This window comes from Nilaparvata lugens, chromosome 5 (assembly GCF_014356525.2).
Source record: "Nilaparvata lugens isolate BPH chromosome 5, ASM1435652v1, whole genome shotgun sequence".
NCBI lineage: Eukaryota > Metazoa > Arthropoda > Insecta > Hemiptera > Delphacidae > Nilaparvata > Nilaparvata lugens.
In genome coordinates, this window is record NC_052508.1 from 65846659 (window position 1) to 65871932 (window position 25274).

Consider the following 25274-nt stretch of genomic DNA (forward strand, 5'->3'; position numbering starts at 1 on the left):
TTGTTTCTCTATGGTAGTGCTCATCGATTTTCCTTCTAGCTGTTTATTGACCCTGTTGTCAATATTTGCAGTAGCAGAAGTCTTCAGGGTGATTTACAGCATTTAATTTGGATTTTCGTTTAATAATAATTATTAATTCATTAACATTTTGAATAATTACTGCAATATCTCAATTATTTCCATCTGCCAATTTTTAAGTAGTTAAGGAGTCTTGAATCCTCAACTATTCTACTTCGATTCTATCGTAAAAAAAGTGTTGAAATTTCATGTTAATACATTCATTTGTTGATTCAAGGTACACAATTATTAATATTCATTAAAATAATTGGGGGAGGATTAACTTTTATGTTGATGATGCATGTTGTGCTCTCATGATGAGAATACTGTATTAATAGATGATCAAATTTTTCATATGTATCTTTAATGTAAAACCAGTCACGTATTTATCAAAGACAGTGTTGGAATCAGAAACTTATAAGTACAAGTGCCGGTTGCACAAAAGCCGGTTGAACTTCAACCGTGATTAATTTCACAAGAGCCAATCAGAGAAGGCATTTTTGATAGGACGGCTTCTCTGATTGTTTCTCGTGGAATTAATCACGATTAAAATTTAACCGTCCCTTGTGCAACCGGCACATAGTATTTTTTCCAAGGTATTAAGGATTGACGTAGTCTAAAGGAGTGTAAAGGCAAAATAAACAAGCTACTACCAAATCCACAACGCATTAAATACAGTTTCACTTTTATTGGTTATTGATTGGAAGTAAAATTTAATATCCCAGCTTTCCAAATACCAATGACTAATTACTCCAATCCATCATTATTGACAATAAAGAAAGTCAACAATAATAGTCTTTCTTTAATAGTGTGCTAGTCTGATAAAGAAAGCAACATAAAACTGCATTACAGTAGGTACTTTCTTTCTTCTATACTTTTAACCACCAACACTAAAATAGTTATTGTTTGCAGAGATTTCCAGACTGTGCAGAGGCTAAAAATAAACTTTCTACTGGTGATATTTTTCAAATTTTTTTGATTTTTATATCATCAAGCCATCAAAATGAAAAAGTTTTCTCAGGAGAATTATTTTTTTCCGATCATTACTTTTTGAGATATGGGCGCCTAAAGTTTAAATTTTTGGGACAAAACATTTCAAATACGGTAAGAGATAAAACCATGAGATTTAGAGGATACATTCTTCATGGTACCTATTGTTGATTGAATAAAACAAAAATTTTCTAAAAATATCAATTTTTGAGAAAGTTTTTCAATTTACGAAAAAATAACTTTCAGCTGAGTTATTTTTGGTCATTTTTAGTAAATTAAATAACTTTCTCAAGAATTGATATTATTATAAAATTTTTGTTTAATTCAATCACAAATACCACGAAGAATTTATCCTCTGAATCTCATGGTTTTATCTCTTACCGAATTTGAAATGTTCTGTCCCAAAAATTTCAACTTGAGACGCTCATATCTCAAAAAGTAGTGATCGGAAAAAAATTTCTCTAAAGAAACTCTTTAATTTTAATAGTTTGATGATATAAAAATCGAAAAACTTTGAAAAATATCACTAGTAGAAAATCTATTTTTAGCCTTTGCACAGCCTTAAAAAATTATTCTTTTTCATACTTTTATGGTGACCATGAACAATCATAAAACACAGCCTCCAGCAATATGTTGGAGAGCGTCTCAGTTCCTCTCGATATCAGTCCATGTAGTGCTTATTTTGACCATTTTGTTTGAAACTGAAACAAGGGGGGAGTTGAACCGTTCAGTTCGTTGAGTCTCATTGCATCAAGACAATACATGAAAAGTTATGTTTAATGCTGATTATGTTTCAAAGGTAGAAGGGTAAATTAAGGGGTTAGGTTTTTGCTTTTAAATTGCAATATGCTGGTATCATGAGTACAAAGTATGTTCGAATATATATGATACTGTATCCAAAGGACCATAGAGGAATGATGGCATAAGAAGATATCCCATGGTATAGGGCGTTTGTGTTCCAAATTTCAAGCTGATTTTTGTTAACTGAAGCCGGTTAATGTCGACTACTGGCTATCATTACTGTTTAGGTCGGATGAGAGTGCAAGAACGGCACAGTATTAGAGAGACTACCAGTGTCACATAGCTTCACGAATAAGAATTACTAGGACTATCGGCTTGAGTTAACATTGAAAATTGGAATTTAAACGGACTATACCATGGAATTATCTTCTTTTGCTATATTTTATCTATAACAGGACTTTCTGAAACTAACTATCGGCTTGAGTAAAGAAAATATCTATAAAAAAGTAGCTATCGGCTTAAAGTAACTATAGGACTATTGGCTTGAGTTAACATTGAAAAGTGAAACGTCCTATATATTATATTGGTATTTATTTTATCATTAATATTACCGGTTTGACTGTTTTGCCTGTCTGATTTATGTTTTTTTTTCATTCTCTCTTCTGAGAATTTCTGGAATCCCTGCCACTGCAGTCTTCAATAAAATAATGTTTTTTAATGATTCTACTATTAATCATTCAACGTATTAAGTATACTCATTCCTACACTAAAATATACATCAGCACGATGTATTATCTATTTTATGATCAAAATATTTATAATAGATCTACATTATAAGTGTATTCTCTATTATTTACTTCTAACTTCTATGAGCAGATTAAGCTTATGTAATAACGTGGAACTCCAATGTATTTTGGAGTATAAAAATGTATTTCATATTCGTGTATTATGTTTTTTGAAGAATAAATTGAAATTGAAATATCTTCTTATGCTATCTTTCATCTATGACAGGACTACAGGACTGCGAACTAGACGAACTGAAATTTAGAGAAGCTGAGACCCTCCCTAGCAGCTGATTCGAGATCAATTGAAATCCGAGATGAAATGAATGTCACCCATATATATCATTTTATCTGTAGCCTACAGGAGAATACCAGGATACAATCTGGCAAATTTCAAAAAAGAGTCTGTTTAATTTAAAAAAAAAACAGGAAATTTTTGAGAAGTGAAGGTACCTACACAAGCAACAGACCGACAGCCAGGATAAAATGAGACAAATATTTCGAAATTTTGCAAAAATTACCAAATTTTACTCACTTGGAAGGCGTAGTTCTTCTAAGACTTGTTCTCTGCCACGTATTTCGTCGAAGGCTGTTACTTGATGGACTTCTTATGGCACCATCATTACTGCAATGAGAAATTAATTGAACAATTCAATCAATTTATATAATATTTGTATCCATATTCTATATTCAAATTCATTTTCATCAATTACTTATTTATGTCAACTCAATTCATTTGACAAAATGATATTTATTAATACAAAGTATTTTTTTACGAAGGCTGATCCGAAAATATATTCAATCTGCTTTCAAACAATATTCATGTATTCATCAACATTGTCTTAAATATTATTGAACTTTTAATAGAATGTAATATTTCTGACTAATTTATCATCTTCAAGTATATGACCATTTTTTACGCCAAATCAGTAGTTATCTATAATAGTCCAGTCTCTATATACATTGGTGCTTGATTTTTCAAAAATTAGTAAAATTTAAAGAAAAAATCAATTCTGATGAATTTTAGTTTATGATCAACAATATCTTCCGACTATTACCATTTAGATGTATAACTCAAAAAAATGGGTCTGGACTTCTCTCATGTATCCAAATAATATATAAAGAAATCAGAACTACAATATAAATTGCAAGCACACCCCCTTTTTTATGTCTATATTGACTGGACAATAATTGTTTTCCAACAAATTTCCATTCTGTGTAGTTTTTCACGTGAATTTAAAACAATACAGACATAATAACAAAATTTGAATCAATACAGAATGAATGAAAAATACGAATTCAAGGCAATATCAGTATGAACTCCATCCTTCAAAAATAGTTATCAGATTCTCTAGTCTACCAAATTATCTGATCTCTACTACTGTATTTAAAAACAATTACATTGAATGAGCATTTCAAATTCAGAAGATTTACAAATCAGAATTCAAAATTCCTTCAGCCTATACCATTTTTTTCTGAGGGTTAAGTGTAAGACAGGGTCGACTGCGCCCTCCTAGGTCAAAAATAAAGGCAGTCATTCTATTCTACTATATTTCTTCATTGTTCAACTTTTACTCTACTCTAATAAACTTTTATGGCGGATTATGTTTAAGTATAAATATCACATTGAACTTAACGGACTATCTAATATTCAAGTCACTAAGTGCCGGTTGCACAACAGCCGGTTAAATTCTAACTGTGATTAATTTCACGAGAACCAATCAGAGAAGCCGTCTTTTCAAAAACGCCTTCTCTGATTGGTTCTCATGAAATTAATCAAGGTTAAAATTTAACCGGCTGTTGTGCAACCGGGCCAAGGAGAGTTTAGTATGAGTTCTGAAGCATGAAATGGCTAGTCACTTGATTTTAATCATACAAATTAATGAATACAGAATTTGCATTATTGGATACCTGGGAGGTTGGCTGCTTGGGGAGGAAGTGTCCATATCTCCTTCTCCGAAACATTCATAGCTCTCTCCATCCGATAAACTCGAACATCGACTGAAAAGTAAAAAAAAAATGAGAAAAATATATTTAAAGATATTAAAGAATCTTGTTGTCCAACGAAGATCTGGATAAAGATTCGATGAATATGTGTTCAAAATTTAAAGCTGATTGATCGAAGCGTTAGAAAGTTATTGTAGAACATGCAAACAGACGAACACCGATTTCGTCCTTGAATCACATGTAGGAACTCGTTAACGCTCGTTCAACGAGAATTCGACGAATGAGACGTGTGGAGCAAAAGGGAAATGAGAAGAGGAGGAGGTTACAGAACAGGATGGAGGATGAGCAAAAAGTAGAGAGGTTTTGAAGGTGTGGTATGTGAGAGACCAATTGCAGGAAAAGAGGGGAAAAGGAGATTAAATACAAATACTGAAAGGAGAAATCGAGAAGAAAAAGGAGGAAAAGAAAGGAGATATAGAATGATAATGGGAGAGAAAAGAATGGGAAAAGAGGATGGAAAGGATAAAGAAGAGGGATACGAAAGAGGAGGTGAAGGAAAGGTGGCGAAGAAGAAAAAAATTGATACTGTATTACAAGTTGGTTTTACAAATGCTCCGCCCCCTCTACTTTAAAGACTGTGATAGACTAGGCCAATGCTGTTCTCAATGACAGGACAGTTCCATAGAATCTCCGCCACTAGAATCAATAGTCTATTTCAATGCCAGTTGTGAAGGGACATTTATCAATCAATTGATATTTTAGCAATAGATGGCAAATCAATATTCTTAGTTCCAACAGAATGACTGTATTCTTTGTAAATAATTCTGTTGTGAATTCTCAGCTAGACTCTAGCTCTAGGCACAAAGTAAAGAACAACTTCTGTACAAAGGCTAGAAATAAACTTTCTACTGGTGATATTTTTCAAAGTTTTTCGATTTGTATATCATCAAGCTATCAAGATGAAAACTTTTACTCAGGAAAACATTTTTTCCGATCATCATTTTTTGAGATATGAGCGCCTAGTTTTAATTTCTGGGACAAATCATTTCAAGTTCGGTAAGAGATAAATCCGTGAGATTTAGAGGATAGATTCTTCATGGTATTGTTGATCTAGTAAAACAAAACTTTTCTGAAAATATCAATTTTTACTTTCCTTGTCCTATTACCATAGGTAAGGAAAGTATTGCTTTACGAAAAAATTAAGGTACCCCAATTTCTAAATTTCTATACGTTTCAAGGTCCCCTGAGTCCAAAAAAGTGGTTTTTGGGTATTGGTCTGTATATGTGTGTGTGTGTGTGTGTGTGTGTGTGTGTGTGTGTGTGTGTGTGTGTGTGTGTGTGTGTATGAGTGTATGTGCGTCTGTATACACGATATCTCATCTCCCAATTAACATAATGACTTGAAATTTGGAACTTAAGGTCCTTACACTATAAGGATCCGACACGAACAATTTCGATCAAATGCAATTCAAGATGGCGGCTAAAATGGCGAAAATGTTGTCAAAAACAGGGGTTTTCGCGATTTTCTCGAAAACGGCTCCAACGATTTTGATCAAATTCATACTTAGAACAGTCATTGATAAGCTCTATCAACTGCCACAAGTCCCATATCTGTAAAAATTCCATGAGCTCCGCCCCTCTACTTTAAAGACTGTGATAGACTAGGCCAATGCTGTTCTCAATGACAGGACAGTTCCATAGAATCTCCGCCACTAGAATCAATAGTCTATTTCAATGCCAGTTGTGAAGGGTCATAATTATGTTGTGAATTCTCAGCTAGAGTCTAGCTCTAGGCACAAAGTAAAGAACAACTTCTGTACAAAGGCTAGAAATAAACTTTCTACTGGTGATATTTTTCAAAGTTTTTCGATTTGTATATCATCAAGCTATCAAGATGAAAACTTTTACTCAGGAAAACATTTTTTCCGATCATCATTTTTTGAGATATGAGCGCCTAGTTTTAATTTCTGGGACAAATCATTTCAAGTTCGGTAAGAGATAAATCCGTGAGATTTAGAGGATAGATTCTTCATGGTATTGTTGATCTAGTAAAACAAAACTTTTCTGAAAATATCAATTTTTACTTTCCTTGTCCTATTACCATAGGTAAGGAAAGTATTGCTTTACGAAAAAATTAAGGTACCCCAATTTCTAAATTTCTATACGTTTCAAGGTCCCCTGAGTCCAAAAAAGTGGTTTTTGGGTATTGGTCTGTATGTGTGTGTGTGTGTGTGTGTGTGTGTGTGTGTGTTGTGTGTGTGTGTGTGTATGAGTGTATGTGCGTCTGTATACACGATATCTCATCTCCCAATTAACATAATGACTTGAAATTTGGAACTTAAGGTCCTTACACTATAAGGATCCGACACGAACAATTTCGATCAAATGCAATTCAAGATGGCGGCTAAAATGGCGAAAATGTTGTCAAAAACAGGGGTTTTCGCGATTTTCTCGAAAACGGCTCCAACGATTTTGATCAAATTCATACTTAGAACAGTCATTGATAAGCTCTATCAACTGCCACAAGTCCCATATCTGTAAAAATTCCATGAGCTCCGCCCCATCTATGCAAAGTTTGATTTTAGATTCCCAATTATCAGGCTTTAGGTACAATTTAAACAAAAAAGATTGAGCATGAAAATCTCTACAATTAATGTTTAGTAACATTTCCACCTAAAATCCAAAATAAGCTTGAAATCCGAGAAAATGTTGTTATTTCAATTGCAAACTGTTGGCAACTGTTGATTCTATTAAATCATTCACTATGAAGAGATAGCAAACTTCGTATGTCTCCAGCGTTATTGTCCTGTCACCAGCTGGCTTGGATCTTTGAATGGTAGACTTGAGATGCGCGGGAACACTAGCGTCAGGTGATAAATTTTCATAACGGCAAGGAAAGTTGTGTGAGTGCGCCACACCAGATTTTTGAGAAAGTTATTCAATTTACTAAAAATGACCAAAAATAACTTTTAGTTGAGTTATTAGAATACTTGTTTATCCCCTGTTCTAGGTCAACGGAATAAGGGTATTTTATTGTTCTATTTCTGATGTGAACAGTAAAAAACGTTATGTGATTTGAAATTTGTTAATGTAGAATGAAAATCAGTAAGTTTCTTCAATCAACCTGAAGAGAATAAACAGGTACATTGAGGATCCTTTTTACAAGAGCATTGAGAACATTATGGTTCTTTTTACAAGAGCTGTTATAGAGTCAAAGCTTTGGTCCTTCGAATTTTGATTCACCAGCCTTATAATTCCTCAGTCTGAAGCCAATTTCACAAGAATTGAAAAAAGTAACCTAATAATATTTTCAAATATCCAGGTACAAATGAATATTCATGCAAGTAATCTTAAAACAAGTTGAATGAGAGGTGCATGTTATCATACTTCTTGTAATGTATCAAGAAAACACTAGTGAGGTCCACGTTATAACGTCAGTATTTTGTTTGACATTGGTATTGCTATCCTTGTCTATCATTCGACAAAGCAGATAGCGCTATCCTTTTCTAGCTCCGCAACGTTGCCAGATCGGTTTTTAATGTGGAAATAAAAATAGTTAGCAAAATATCTAATCACAATCTAAATTTATTATTTAATACGGTAATTGGAAAAAATATTTTCTTGAAATATAATTGATGATTTTAAACAAGAATGAACAGTTAATATTACATCAGATATACCGGTATCAGCTATCCTCTATAGAAGACGGAGAATCGGCAACACTGTTATCCTATCTTTCTCCACTGCCATTATAACGTAGACCTCACTATAGTTACACACACATCGATTTCAATGATTTTATTTTCCAATTCGATTACCTGTTCTCCTTGCCATTGGATTCAGGTCCGCTACTGCTCAGCGTGACGTCATCAACTACACCGTTGCTGTTGTTATTGTTGTGGCTGTTGTTGTTGTTGTTAGTTGCAATTCCGGCCGCCAGATCGCGTCGGTCCACGCTCGGCGCCATCATTGTAGCCTGGCCAGCGCCTAGGAGAAAAAATGATAAAAATTAGGATACTTTTTTAAACTAATCTATGATTCGTTATAATATAATACAAAAAACTAAGATTCTTAAAAATCTATGATTCCTTACTACATAGTTGCATTTGCTTCAATAATTGAAAATTGAATCTTTTTTATTTAAATTTAAATTAATTTCAAATCAATGAATCGGGAAGTCCAATCTCACTATAGTGAGGTCCACGTTATAATGGCAGTGGAGAAAGATAGAATAAAAACGTTGCCAAACCTCTATCTTGTCAATGCCTTCTATAGACGGTAGCTGATACAGGTTTATTGATGTAATATTAACTGTTTATTCTCGTTTAAAATAATCAGTTATATTTTATTAAGCAAGAAATTATATTTTTCATCAATTTCATAATGAATTTACATAATTAAGATGAAATATTTTGTTAAATAATATTATTAATTCTACATTGTTGAAAGACAATCTGGCAACAGAGCTAAGCGAGAAAGAGATAGCGCTATCTGCTTTGTTGAATGATAGACAAGGATAGCAATACCTTTGCTAATCAAACACTGTCATTATTACATAGACATCTTATCTGCAAATCCGTAGAAATCAATCCGAGAAAAATCATCCTGACAATTCAACTAAAAATTTCCACTGATTTCTCATTAGAGCTCAAGTTGAAGAACTATGATTCAATGCTTGAAATTTTAAAATTTATGAACCTATTCTTTTACTTATCTAGACAGATTTCCTATAGTGAGTTCCACGTTATAATGGAAGTGTTTAATTAGCAATGGTATTGCTATCCTTGTCTATCATTCAACAAAGCGGATAGAGCTATCTCTTTCTCACTTTGCTCTGTTGCCAGATCGTCTTTTAACAATGTAGAATTAATAATGAATTGACAAAATATTTTATCTTGATTATGAAATTATTGAATAATATGACTTCTTGCTTAATAAAATATAATTGATTATTTTAAACGAGAATGAACATAAACACCAATAACCTGTATCAGCTACCGTCTATAAATACATTGACAAGACAAGAGATCGTCAACGTTGTTCTCCTATCTTTCTCCACTGTCATTATAACGTGGACCTCACTATAGCTTGCAATTTGGAGTCCAATGGAAAATCAGTATTTTACATTCAGTACCAAATCAATTTTTCACAAAACGAATGTGATTTTCTTGGTCGATTAAAATAATGTTCAGATTTCAGGAACCAACTGAAACCCCTCCTACATAATAGTTATTTGTGCAACTAGTGCGCAAAGTGACAGTTTGCTGCACCGAAAGAAACGTTTACGCCCGAGCCGTAGGGAGGGCGGAATGGTTCTTGAGTGCAGCAGAAGAACTTTGCGCACGTATTTCACATTAAGTTTTCCTACAGTTACCATTGAATATGAAAAGTGGGTAATCATGGGTAAAATTGCCTGAAATGCATCAAATGTTTTTCGTGTGTAATTTTATTATTGATAAAAACCTTAATCCTAAAATCCTAAAGTCCTCGTTGTCCTTGGTTATAATATATAATGAATATAATTAGCGCGTTGTGCTTGGTTGCACCTCTGCTCACTATAGCAGCCCACAGCAGTCACTGTTACCAACTTCATTTTGATTTTGCTGCACTGTTGCTCCATATAACCTACTAAGTTTTTGCGTTGCCATGTTGCAAATCTGGAGTGCAGAAAATTTTCCCGCACTAGAGCGGAAAAGTGATTCTTTGCGTTCTGTAATCAGTGCAGCAATGGCCACTTTTCAACGTAACTGTAGGAAAAATACTTTTGTGACGAATGAAATATATTTAAGATAGCTTTCATCATTATTAGCAAGATAAGAAATTAATATTGAATCAAATATTCCAAAATAACTATCAGAGATGACAGAAATAATATAGTTTTCTTTACCCCATGGTACGTACTATAGAGGGCAGTGGAAACATAAAAATGTCAACTCTGCTGTCCTAACAATTCCACTGCCATTATAACGTGGACTTCACTACATATTGTTTGATTCACCTGTACCATAATAATCCACCTAATAATACCTGTACACCGTTTTGTTCAGTGGTCAGTCAGTTGTGTCTTTCAATTGCCAACAAGTGTTGGCTTTTTAGCATCTGGGTCACAACTCACAACAGATGTCTATCCTTGTCTGTCATTAAACAAAGCAGATAGCTCTATCCTTTATTACTGTCGGCCACCACCACACTGCACCTTCGTGGGAGTAAACACTTTCCAGTTCTGTTTCGGCACTGAATTCATTATTATCATTGTTATGGCGATCTCTTGCTTCATGTATCTCTCTTTCTCGCAAAATAATTCTCCTAGCATTCCTTGTAGAATTCTCATGCTACACTAATCTTTTATCTCTTTCTCAGTTCGCCATCAGTTCTTTTCTTTCTCTTCTGTTACTCACGTTGTTCGTGAACTGAAGCGTTGCATTCAGGGTAAGTGAAAGAGAAAGAAGCCAAGTTCCTTTCACCTGTTCCCACCTGTTATCTTACCTGTTAATACCTGTTATCTTGTGGTAGAAGAGCATTCATTGTATCTGCTTCAGTTATTAGCGTGTACAGTAGTATTGTGAGTATGTTGTTATCAACTTTTACAATATTATGGTTATCAACTGTGGTACTACAATAACAGTTATCACCATCATCTTCACAGGATTTCTTTCGACTGAAGAAAGGAATATTTTCCAAATTTAATCATACAATTTTATTTCATTTACACATGAACAAAATCAAAACAATGATTCGGAAAGAAACTTTCGACTGGAGTAAAGTATCCCTCCACTTTCCAAATTTCATCATACATTTTCCATTTCACAGATGGAAATAAATTTGAAGTTGCATTTAATAATTGGGATTTTCGTTTGATAATAATTATTTTTATTTCATTTACACATGAACAAAATCAAAACAATGATTGGGAGAGAAAAAACAGAATTAATCCAAAAAAATAAATAATTTTGGATTTTTATCTGGTCAATAACGATAGTTCTGCTGATTAACGGTACCATTCAAATGAAAATGTAATTTGTTCAAAGTGAAATAATTTAAATCCTACTCGTTATTATTATTATTGTGATGTGTATCCTATATGAATTTAATCACCTTCTTGAACTGTGAAAAAATGAGTGAGTGTGTTACTTGAGGCCAATATATATCAACACTAGCCGTCAGGCTCGCTTCGCTCGCCATATCCGTCTAGCCAGGGGGCGGAGCCCTCGCTTCGCTCGCCTGCATTTTTCATTTGAGCATTTTTATCATATGTTAGGACGAAACAGTCGGGGGTCCAGACTAAACGTCTGGCTAAACGGATATGGTGGGCGAAGAGAGCCTGACGGCTAGTAATATAATATTCCCAGGATTGAAGTAGCAGTGCCCAATCAATTTTTCCGCGATAAATGCATTTAAATCTTCAACTTGGTGCCAACCTAACAAAGTAAACTCAACTTAATGCCAACCTGACAAAATTATTATTTTAGTTACCTACCAGTTAACAACTGTTTCGAAGAGGTACTCTATCTAGATTATAGTTCTATAGTAACATATGATATGGAAATTTCAATTTTATAATTAAGAGATTGGGAGAAGAGGAATATACATGCTAAAAGACGAACTTTAAACCCTTAAAAACAACCCTTAGAGTTGAAATATTGCCAAAAGATTTCTTAGTGCGCCTCTAAAGGGCCAACTGAACATACCAACCAAATTTGAACGTTTTTGGTACGTTAGATTTTTAGTTATGCGAGTGAGTGAGTGAGTGAGTGAGTGAGTCAGTCAGTCAGTCAGTGAGTGAGTGCCATTTCGCTTTTATATATATAGAAATAGATCAATGCACGAGATTTACTTTTTTCAGCTACTCTTGTTGAAATCGATCATGATGAGATCGCTTTTATCCGGACAGGATGTGATCGATTCCTTCTTTCATTTGCATCCTGTTGACTATTTGAATCACGTGATACAACTGCACTAACAAATGATCCTGTCCTAATTGAAAAGGTTTCCTTTCCGCTCACACCTATACGGCTTCAACTAAACTGGTGTACTAATCTAATCGACTATTACAAATCTAATGTACTAGTAGTTCTGTGAACAGTAGACCTCACGCAGTATTCTCATCCACAAGTACTTGATTGAAACTGTAGACCTTATGGAAATACAGCAATAGACTGGCTTCTCCACACATCTGTGTAATCACTTGTCAGCTGATTTATGATGAATAATAATATTCTATAGTCTGATTTTTATTCTAATATTGGCGTATGAAGGAGGCTCCTTTTTCCTTTATATTATCCTTGAAATGCAAAATTTCCAAAAACCTTGTATATACGTCGACGCGCAATTAAAAAAGGAACATACCTGTCAAATTTCATGAAAATCTATTACCACATTTCGCAGTAAATGAACAACATATAAACATTAAACATTTAAACATTAAGAGAAATGCCAAACCGTCGACTTGAATCTTAGACTTCACTTCGCTCGGTCAACTATAAAAATCTAGCCTCATCTGAAACAGACTTGAATCGATTTATCTATTCCATTTTTCAGCTTAGGGCCTACTTGTGAATTTGTTCAAAATTTTACGGACTTGAAATGTATTTTTATTACAATGAGACTAACAACCAACTATCAACCTCATAGTTAAATAGATTGTTAAATGGATTTTATTCAAGTTTCATTAGTTTTGAACTATTTTGACGACACTACAGTCTGATTTTTGAATAATAGTTATCAAAAACTAGTTCTCACGTGTGGAGTGTGTTGAATATGGATTTTAACAAATCCGAAGGCGCTCCACACGTGAGTACTAGTTTTTGATAACTATTATTCAAAAATCAGACTGTGGTGTCGTCAAAATAGTTCAAAACTAATAACTAACTTGCAGTTCGTCATGGATAGTGAAATAGATGAGTACAAGTTTTATTGTTGGCATCATGACATCTGCAATATGAAAAATACACTATAGTCCAGGCGCAAATGTCATTCCGTGGTTATTTTTGAGTAACAGCCAAGAAAGATGTGTCAATTTCTTCGTTAGGTCTAGCATAATAAGGATCGTGATGATGATAAGTTAAAATCAAAGGCCGCCAAAATTTTTAGGGGTTTGCTATATCACTTGTACTTTAATAACTGTTTAAGATATTCAACCGTTTTTTGAACGAAAATATTGTAATGAGATCCTCTACAAATCTTGTTCTATAAAATTTCCCTCTAATAATAATAATAATAATAATATCGTGTGACCTGGCTGGCTCAGGTCTGGTGTCAGAGTTTTCAGGTCGCAACTGATCAAATTCAGGGCCTCTGACATGACTTAACGACTGCTTTTCAGGCAGCCGGGACCGACGAATTAACGTGTCCATCCGAAACACGATAAATCTCCCTCTAAAACGCATATTAATAGTTATAACCTTCAAAAGCCCAAAAAAATGTCTAATTTTTTTCAAATTTCATCTCATTATAACTTTTTTTGTGCAAGAAATTTTAAATCTATTAAACTTAGATCGTTTCTTCAGCTTTAAAACGATATATCTTCATGCGCTGTACGTCAACAAATGTGTTCTCCAGCGCCCTCCAAAGAAAACCCAGCATGATTCCTGGTGCGTTTTTCCATACGCATGAGGTAACAAGCTAGAACTACTATAAAATCGATTTTTCATGATTACTTCTAATAGAGACTTGCAAATAGCCTCAATCTCTTCGTTACAAATAGCCGAATAAGAATATTGATGATGGGAACAACGAAAATATTCGACATCATTGAAAAATTCATTATTGACAGAAATTTTTGTATCGTTTGCTATTCACTTATTGGGAGATATATGGGATTGATTTACCACCAAAGTGTTTAGAAATAACCAATCTATAATATTCGATAGAATCGTCCCATTTGGACTACTTTTTTCGTGATTAATTCAACCTCAAGAACTTAAAACATACGTTTTTCGGGGACAATATTTCACTTTCCATCCTGTATATGTTTTCGCAGTAGACATACACTATTGACAGTGTTGTAGAATATTTCCAAATGTTCAAAATGACATCTGATTGAAGGTGCTACAGAAGAATGCTGACGATGAGTTGGAGATGTTAACGAATGAAGAGGTGTTTCAAAGAGTTGGAGAGAGAGGTTGTTTACTGAAAGAGATAAAAAGGACAACTAGTTGGTCATATTCTTTGACATGAGGGACAAACCAAAAAAATAATGCAGGGAATGCGTGAGGAAGGGACTGGAGTACATAGAACAATTGGAGAAGGATCTGAGTATGCCAACTAGAGACCTCAAATGGCGGATGACAGAGAGGCATAGAGAGTTGCAGCCTACCAGTTCAACGGCTTTTAACCAAAGAGAGAATAATCATTTCATTTATCGAATCAGTACATTAAAAGAATAAATATCAAATCCGGAACTTTTATCCCTCCTAATTTCCATGAATACACCAGAGGTAGAGGGGCAAATAATATTCTTACTTCGTAATATCTATCTCTATTATCTGTGACGTCACTGAAAGTAGACTCAGGAGTCCACGTACCACACTTTGATAAAATCAGCTTTGGGCCATGGGCTAACACTACTTTTAAAGCTAAACTACGTTAACTTGTAGATATTGTTGCATTAATCATAATGTTTTTCATATGGGGTTTGAACGAACAGCTGACATTTCTCCGTTTAAACCGAGTATCTCCATACAGGCCTTAGGCCCTTGTTATACGGACAGAAAAAACGCGACAGATAAAACGCCGACGCTGAACTAACAATTCAGTGCTGTTATACGAGCAGCAATAACGCCGCGTCGTCGACGCCAGGGAGCTGTTATACGAGCAGCAAACACGCCGCGGCAGGCTCCGAGGGAGCCAATAGGGAGAAGTGTACGCCCGGAGGAGTATGGTGGGGGGGAAGTACGGATCTGCCGCGTAAAAGCTGCCCGTATAACAATACTCGCGTCATTTCTATCGCGTTTTTTCTGCCAATTTTACCGGTCCGGTCGCGTTGTCGACGCTGACGCCAGGTTTACAGGGTCCGACGCGACAGATAAAACGTTCGTATAACTTGCACACAGTGACGTCCATTGCTCGGTAGGCTTGGCGTCTACGTGGCGAAAAATCTGTCGCGTTTTTCTGTCCGTATAACATGGGCCTTAGTATTGTAATATTTGATTTATCTGTTGGTTTCTCCCACGATAAAACAAAAGAAGCATCCTAGTAAAGAGTACAACAGGAACAACCTAGAAAATGCATGAAGGACAAAACTATGAAATGAGATGAATGACCAAATGACGGATATGAATGAATGATATACAAGAGAATAAATGCTTATGAGTTATGAATAATGAATAAGGTGCGACGGTCGAACAAAAAGAACAACAACACAGATAGCAATACTGATGACCGAAGACCGAAAACTATGACCGTATTCTAATTTACCTTCATTCAAATATAAGGATTGTATTCAACGTTTTACATATTGGTGAATATTTTTAAGGATTGGTGAATTATTATGTTCAAGAGGTCCCGTTCACATGGCCGGATTCAACAATTTGGCGCGCCTAGGTCTAATATTTTTCCTTCCCATATCTTGTTAGAGTTTCTCTCCTAAACATTGGTAAACGTGATATTTTTGAGCTCAAAAATTAAGTGTTTTTATGCTATATTTTGTGAATTTAAAGTTTGTTTCATGTTTACAAAATGTTTATTATCAAACAAACAAACAATCTAAATTTGAAATTGTTTGTTTTATTCTGAAATATAGTTTCAGATTGATGATTTGATGTGATGTAGAAATTGAAATGAACGTAACCTACATAATATTTGGACGATTTCAGACAAAATTAGAAAATAGAAGTTTTGGGCAATAGCCTGTTTATTTCTTTTTTGACTATTGTATTGTTTGCTCTATCCAATAAATAAATGAATAAAAATTTATATTGAATTACATAGCAAGCCTATTATGTCAATTGCTTAAGTAACATATCACGATGCAACCTTATAATTATTTATTTTAATTTTCAAAACCTCGTTTTGTTCACTTGGAAAATTTTAGAGAGAAATCATTCTAGCGGGAAAAGGCAGAACTAACTGAATACCAAGACACCAAAATATATGGGAGAGCTATGCTAATGTAAGCCAAGCCCCAAATTAAACGAGAGGTGTCATTGGGCGATGACGTTCATGTGACGCTCACAAGCTGCTTGCTATCTATTGGTAGTGAGATATGAATGTAAAATGGCGCGACTACTCAACACATTGACCAATGAGGCAGCTCCTTAGTTTTGAAGGCGTGGACAACTAAGTTTGGACACCAACAGTTTGATGTGGATACTACTTTAATCTTCTTCTTCAAACAAACGGACACTCCAACATCAATTTTATGCTATTGCCCTGAGAAATGTATTCAACGATAATAATTCAATAAAATGTTATTCTTTTATTCAATCCAAGAATGCCAAAAATAGGAAAGTTCTAATTCGATTAATCTCTCTTCATCATCCGCCTCATAACCCACGCACAAGCCTAAAGATCATGAGGGCATCTCCCTCAGCTAATAAAATTCACATTTTTAGCTGGAATGCGGGGCTGAGAGTTTAGAGAATTTCTTTGCACCAATTTATGATTGCTTTTCAAAAGCAATTTGTCAGATTTTTCAAGTACTTGACTTATAAAGGATAGATATGAATTTTGTGAAGGTTTTCTACATGATACCTATTCCAATTGAGAAAAACAGACTCAAATACAATATTTATCAATTATTCATCTCCATGTAAAAAATGGAATTTTTCTTTTTAATATGAATAGACAAAACCGAAACTGAATATATATATATATATATATATATATATATATATATATATATATATATATATATAAAAGAGATGTGATTTATAAAAAAATACAATAAATCAAAGCAAGGATTTATCGCCTAGAGGTCTTCCAAGTTGTACATGAATTTCATGCAGAAAGCAAAGGCTTCACTCACACCGTCAAGAACGAAAACAATATATGACAACACATAGATGCAAATCAAACTGTTCTATATACAGCTCAATAGAAGATGCTAACTATTAATATTATATAATATCTGAGTTCTGAGACTACAACAACTTAAGTGAGGTCCACGTTATAATGGCAGTATTTGATTAACATTGGTGTTGCTATCTTTGTCTATCTGCAGACAAATCAGATTGCACCATCCCAATCTAGTTCAGCAACGTTGTCAAATCGTTTTTAACAATGCATGAACATAATTAATTAACAAAATATTTGAGCTCAATCATAGGGATTCATTATTAAGTCATTGGAAAATATAATTCCCTGAGGAATAAAATGTGATTGATTGTTTTAAATGATTTTATTCTTGCACTAAATGCAATATTATATTTTATATAATATTTTATTCTTGAATTTTCAATGCACTAATAGGTATTTGTATTCATAGGTTGAAATCACAAACTACCGATACCTGGATGCATATTTTCCAAATTATTTTATCCAGACAAATAAAAACTTAATTCAATTTGATACTTGATAATGGTGTATTAAATACCAAAAACTAGACTTGGTTTATATAAAAATATAATAAGGGTACTAGTAATTTTCTATAATCTAACAAATGATTCTAACTTGGTTTCACATGGATTTTTCAAATCAAATTCTAGTATTCTTCTAGTATGAAACTTGACTGGATGATGACATGCTATGTGACTATGTGACTGAGAATAGGAAACTTGGTACAGTATTACTGGACTGAATTGAAGATTCAGAAATTTTTCATGATTCATAATTATTTAAAACAAGAATCAACAGTTTTTATTACATCAGATATACCGGTATCAGCTATCCTCTATACAAGGCAGAGAATCGACAACGCTGTTCTCCTATCTTTCTCCACTGCCATTATAACGTGGACCTCACTATAGACTCTTTGCTTGCGTGCAATGCAATCGACTGTTGACGGCTCTCTATAAACTGTTGAGGTAACGGTACACTCCGGTATTTTTGCCGTGTTATATAAAGAAAATACAGGTATAAAAAGTATGGAAAATAGGTGAAGAGTGGTTGCAAACAGTATTGTGGGCTTCACAACTCAAAACTGTAGCATGCCCTTTCATTGTTGACCTGGAAGTGGATGAAAATAAAGAATTCTATCCACTGAATTGATTATTGAGACTTTACTTCCACCGCAAAGTTTGTTGAACAGTATTTTTACTTTCCTTGCCCTATTACCATAGGTAAGGAAAGTAATGCTTTCCGAAAAAAAATAAAGGTACCCAAATTTCTAAATTTCTATACGTTTCAAGGTCCCCGAGTCCAAAAAAGTGGTTTTTGAAAATTGGTCTGTATGTGTGTGTGTGTGTGTGTGTGTGTGTGTGTGTGTGTGTGTGTTGTGTGTGTGTGTGTGTGTTGTGTGTGTGTGTGTGTGTGTGTGTGTGTGTGTGTGTGTGTGTGTGTGTGTGTGTGTGTATGAGTGTATGTGCGTCTGTGTACACTATATCTCATCTCCCAATTAACGGAATGACTTGAAATTTGGAACTTAAGGTCCTTACAATATAAGGATCCGACACGAACAATTCCGATCAAATGCAATTCAAGATGGCGGCTGAAATGGCGAAAATGTTGTCAAAAACAGGGTTTTTCGCGATTTTCTCCGACACAACGGCTGCAACGATTTCGATTAAATGTATACCAAAAATAGTAATTGATAAGCTCTATCAACTGCCACAAGTCTCATATCTGTAAAAATTTCAGGAGCTCCGCCCCATCTATGCAAAGTTCGATTATAGATTCCCAATAATTATCAGGCTTCAGATAAAATTTAAACAAAAAATTTTGAGTGGAAAAGATTAAGCATGAGAATCTCTACAATTAATGTTTAGTAACATTTTCACCTAACATTGAAAATAAGCACGAAATTCGAGAAAATGTTATTATTTCAATTGCAAACTGTTGGCAACTGTTGATTCTATTAAATGATTCACTATGAAGAGATAGCAGACCTCGTATGTCTCCAGCGTTATTGTCCTGTCACCAGCTGGCTCAGATCTTTGTTTATAAGTAGACTTGAGATGCGCGTGCACACTAGCGTCAGGTGATCAATTTTCATAACGGCAAGGAAAGTTGTATGAGTGCGCCACACCAGATTTCTTCAGTTTTGGTAGTAGAAGAATAGAAGAATCATAGGATCGATTCATAGAAGAATAGAAACTAACAAAACAGATTAGTAGGCCTATATCCTCTTTATTAGTACACTAGTACTAGACAGACTAGAGTTGAATGAGACAGTGGAGTTTAGTATCCCCTTTGCGAACCATGAAACATTTCTGAATCTTCAATCCAGTCCAGTAATATTGTACCAAGTTTCGTATTCTCAGTTACCTAGACACATAGCATGTCATCATCCAGTCCAGTTCATACTAGAATTTGATTTGAAAAATCTATGTGAAATCAAGTTCAAATCATTTATTGAATTATAGAAAATTACTAGTACCCTTATTATATCTTTATATATAAACCACGGTTAGTTTCTGGTATTTAATACACCATTATCAAGTATCAAATTGAATTAAGTTTTTATTTGTTTGGATAAAATACGGTAATTTGGAAAATATTCATCCAGGTATTGGTAGTTTGTGATTTCAACCTATGAATACAAAAACCTATTAGTGCATTGGAAATTCAGAATAAAATATTCATTTTATTGTACAGAGTTTGAAAATGTGATCTTCCATGAATTTGTCTCAATTTTTTCCCAATGTTTAGGCTCTCGAAACTATTTATTTTTTCAAGAGAATGCAATATCAGAAAGATGGAATCATCAACGTTTCAGTAACACGGACCAATATTTTTCATCATGGAAATGCATTTCTCTAAGTGAAACAAAATGAATGATCAAGTGCTACAGAAAAGTGTATTTAAATAATTCATTTATGCAATTTGATAAACAATAATTGAAGGTTGAATAATCTATGGAATAGAAATTATTCTTTCTAATAAAGGAATCATAAAAGTTCTAATTTAGAATGCACAATCAGAAAATGGAATCATCAACATCTCAGAAACACGGACCAACAATTTTTATCACTCAAGTGCATTCCTGAATCCCTGGACTTCAAAAACACTTTATGTTATATCTAATAGAATATAATTTTCCTTTTGTCAACGGAAGCGAGTATTATAAGAAGCATTCTAGCAACTAATTCGAAAATAGATAAATGTGTAACAAATCAACAAAAACAATTACTGATCAGGAATATTATCAGTATAAATTTCTACAAATTGTGAACTTGATGAGGAAATCTTACTGAGGATCAAGGTACAGTTAAACTAAAATGCATTATCAGAAAATGGAATCATCAACATCTCAGAAACACGGACCTATTATTTTCATCATTCGAATGCATTTAAGGCAAATTTAAAATTTTACAATTCAGAATAAAAAATGACCACCGACATTAATGGTATTTAATAAAATCACGAAAGTATTTTTTCAATGTAACAACTATTTATGAAGTGAAGGTAAATTTATAAACAAAAAAGAATGCAAAATCAGAAATTGGAATCATCAACATCTCAGTAACACGGACCAATGTTTTTCATCATGTTAATGCAACGAATATTACATAGTTTATAATGGTCTTATGAGATATAGTTGTAATAGGCTACACATATTTTCTTAACCCGGATTATCTCCTTTGTATTATTAAAAGCCTGGCAAGTGATTTACTCTACATTAATGTATATAAACATGTAATTATTACAAGATTAACTAAAAATGTACCAGACGGAATAACTATAATATTCATAAGAGAACATCAAATAAAATATTCATGTTTCACCTCAATACAAGATTTATAGGTACAATAGATCCTCCCTGAAAATGAGAATACCGTCGAATAAAGGTAGGCGCACACTGATCGTCATCGGACGGACGGCACGCATCGTACGGATCGGACGATTAGATTTGATGCATTGTTTTGGAGTGCGAATACCTATCCGCATTGCATAGGTATGCGCACTCCAATTGAAAACAATGCATCAAATCTAATCGTCCGATGCGTGCCGTCCGTCCGATGACGATCTGTGTACATCTACCTTGAATCAACAATTCTCTGCCATTTCCGTCATAGAAGCACATTACTAAGTGCTTCTAAGAAGATAATATTTAACACTTTATAAACATTTCAACCATTTAGGTCCTGGTTAACACAATGATCATTGTATTACTTATCTTTTATTGTTATATTCTTATGGATGTAAGCAATGATAGTAGCTTAACCTAGATTTTGATTTGGACTGTAGTATAGATTTGAAAAGGGACAGTTTTGGGCATGGGTCTGTTTTGCCTTCTCGTTAAGGCTGTGCGAAGGCTTTCTACTGGTGATATTTTTCAAAGTTTTTCATCAAAATGAAAAGTTTTCACAGGTAAACATTTTTTCTGATCATTACGTTTTGAGATATGAGTGTCTAGAGTTCAAATTTTTGGGACAGAACATTTAGAATTCTGTAAGAGATAAATCCATGATATTTAGAGAATAAAATTCTTCATGGTACTGTTGATTGAATAAAACAAAAATTTTCTGAAAATATCAATTTTTGAGAAAGTTATTCAATTTACTAAAAATGACCAAAAATAGCTTAGCTAAAAGTGTGATAATTGTGCATGACTAGATGCATGGATAAGTAAATATTGCATAAGTTAATGCACACACAATGAATATAATATAACAATCATTTTACAAATATTACTATCATAATTATGATATTCATATTACAATGTTTATTGTTGTTTCAATTTCGTGCATTATTCACGAAATGTATAAAATTTGTAGGTCCGTAATCGAAGAACAAACTGAAAGTAATTTCACAATGTAACCCAATAAGTTTCATAATGAAACCCAATAAGTCGGATTATTTCTAATACGTGACTACGATTATCAAAGGGAAAACTAATAATACAAAAATTCCCGTCATTTCATAAAATGATCGACCGATCATAAAAATCTTCAATGATTATTGACAAAACGTGATTGTGCTCAGTTCTTCAGCATTGCAATCTATAAATAAATCAGTCACAATCTTGATAGGTTCTTAGAAAGAACGGAGAAACTAATCACGATAAAAGCTAGCGGCGAAAGCTTCAAGGAAATAGTTTTAGTAAATCGTTGTTTCAATGTCCACAAGGAAGTCCTCAGACAAGGAAATACTCTTAAATGCAATTTACAACAAGAAAAAGTTATCATCTACTGTTGATGCTACAAAAAATAGAGAATATTCAACAAGAATAGAATAATATCGTGCTGTGAGTATTCTCTACTACAGTAAGGTCCACGATATAATGAGTGTTTGATTTGCAATTGTATTGCTTGCTATCCTTGTCTATCATTCAACAAAGCGGATAGCGCTATCTCTTTCTCTCTTTGCTCTGTTCCAGATCGTCTTTTAACAATGTAGAATTAATCTATATAGCTTATATAAAAGCGAAATGGCACTCACTCACTGACTGACTGACTCACTCACTCGCAGAACTAAAAATCTACCGGAGCAAAAACGTTCAAATTTGGTTCAGTTAGTTATGTTTAGTTATGTTCAGTTGGCCCTTTAGAGGCGCACTAAGAAATCTTTTGGCAATATTTTAACTATAAGGGTGGTTTTTAAGGGTTTAAAGTTCGTCTTTTAGCATGTATATTCTTCTTATTCTCTTAATTATAATTGAAAAAAGGCCATACCATATGTTAATATAGAACTATAATCTAGAGAGAGTACCTCTTCGAAACAGTTGTTAACTGGTAGGTAACTAAATTAATATTTTTGTTAGGTTGGCATTAAGTTGAGTTGACTTTGTTAGGTTGGCACCAAGTTGAAGATTGAAATGCATTTATCGCGGAAAAATTGATTGAGTACTGCTACTTCAATCAGAGCTATTTCTGGGAATATTATATTACTGGCCGTCAAGCTCGCTTCGCTCGCCATATCCGTTTAGCCAGACGTTTAGTCTGGACCCCCGACTGGATCGTCCTAACATATTATAAAAATGCTCAAATGAAAAATGCAGGCGAGCGAAGCGAGCCTGCTGATCTCATTCTTGGACGATCCAGTCGGGGGGTCCAGGGGGGCGGAGCCCCTTGGCTAGACGGATATGACGAGCGAAGCGAGACTGACGGCTAGTAATTAATAAACAAAATATTTTCCTCTTAATTATGAAATTATTGAAAAACAATTTCTTGCTTAATAGAATATAATTATTGATTATATTAAATGAGAATGAACAGTAAATATTACATCAATAAACCTGTATCAGCTATCGTCTATAGAAGGCATTGACAAGACAGAGAATCGGCAACGTTTTTCTCCTATCTTTCTCCACTGCCATTATAACGTGGACCTCACCATAGCTCCTATCTAACGCCTAAATTGAAAATAAAAAATTTTAGGCTACTATAATCTGTAACAGAGAGAACAACTGATGCATGGCTGATGTATGGTGATTTTGTCAGAGCTTGTATCTAACTACAAAAATATTGTATTTCATATTATAGTAGTTTCATATTATCATATTATACTTCAAAAACCATTTACAGAATTTTTCAATTTATATTTAATATAATAATATTAAACTGTAAACTATACCAATCAAAAAAAACACGAATACTGAGAATGTGATTTTATGTATTTATTTCATTGACAATCACAAATCATAATTATAATAATTAATATGATTGGAAGCACAGTTTATAAGATTATAAGTTCATAGATTATAAGCATATTATAAACGTACATACAGTACCACGGTTGAGTAGGTTGAGTGCCTACTGATTCTTTGATAGAAATGGAATGAAGATATTCTTTATTAGAATGAATGACTGCCTTTATTTTATACCTTTATATTTTCGACGACCTATAACTCGCTTCCTATTGGAGATAGGAAAAACATTTAGGGTATGAAAATTGTAGAGAATTTGATGATCTTCAAAAGAGTATAGAACAAAAATATTGATTAAACAGTTGATTTTGGAGATATCGTGGAAAAACTGAAAAAAGTACGTAAATCTCGTGGTTTTCAGGCTGCCAAAAGTTATGCCTTCAGAAATTTTGGTGGGAAACCATAGATTACTCTTACTAGTATCCAAATGGACCGATTGAAACAATAAAATCAATTACCTTAATAAATTTTTGTTTGGTCCGATGTACTATTTGATTGGGCTATTAGGCGGAGTTAAGACATTTTAGTCCTCTCTTCCAATGAAACTCGAAAAATACCATGTAATTCTAATTCCATGTAGAAAGGAAATAGATGTTTTATTAAAAATTGAACTATTTATCAACTACTACTGGCTAGCGCACAACTTTTATCTTATGCTTGTCGAGCCAATATCAATAGACAATTTTGCACATTATTATTCCATATTTAACGTTATATTGAGATATTCGGGATTAAACAATGATATTTATGTTCATGCATTTATTTATACCTCACTGCATTTTGTCTACTTGATTGTAATTTGATGGCAAATAAATTGAATTTGAAAAGTAGAATGAACTCTCATGTTTTTGAGAAAACATCAAATATTTTGAGAGACAAAAGGAGAACTATTCCATGATTAGAGGATTGAGAATACAAAATTCACTGACTACACAATCCTATACTATAAGAACGAGCAATTTCTGTTTATATGTTTGGATGTTTAGATGTTTAGATGCTTATATGTTTAGAAGTTTGTATTCACCGGATCTCGAAAACGGCTCTAACGATTCTCACGAAATTCAGAACATAGT

The 25274-nt window shown here is 33.7% G+C and overlaps 1 protein-coding gene and 2 non-coding genes across 6 annotated transcripts in view; all 3 read right to left on the minus strand.

Annotated features, from left to right (window-relative positions):
* The window catches only part of LOC111047403 (rab11 family-interacting protein 4-like), a 297989-nt gene that overhangs the window by 121333 nt on the left and 151382 nt on the right, over positions 1 to 25274 (minus strand). For all 4 annotated transcript variants that reach the window (XM_039429081.1, XM_039429079.1, XM_039429082.1 and 1 more), the window contains 3 exons: positions 8336 to 8504; positions 4482 to 4571; positions 3106 to 3195 (listed from right to left, as the gene is read on the minus strand). In XM_039429081.1, the coding sequence (XP_039285015.1) occupies positions 3106 to 3195; positions 4482 to 4571; positions 8336 to 8504 (349 nt within the window). The remainder of the gene's footprint in view (positions 1 to 3105; positions 3196 to 4481; positions 4572 to 8335; positions 8505 to 25274) is intronic.
* Positions 20834 to 20895, minus strand: LOC120351733. The gene has a single exon (XR_005571507.1). It is a non-coding gene; the product is annotated as a small nucleolar RNA U18 (small nucleolar RNA).
* On the minus strand, positions 21044 to 21106 carry LOC120351728. Its single transcript, XR_005571502.1, has one exon. It is a non-coding gene; the product is annotated as a small nucleolar RNA SNORD18 (small nucleolar RNA).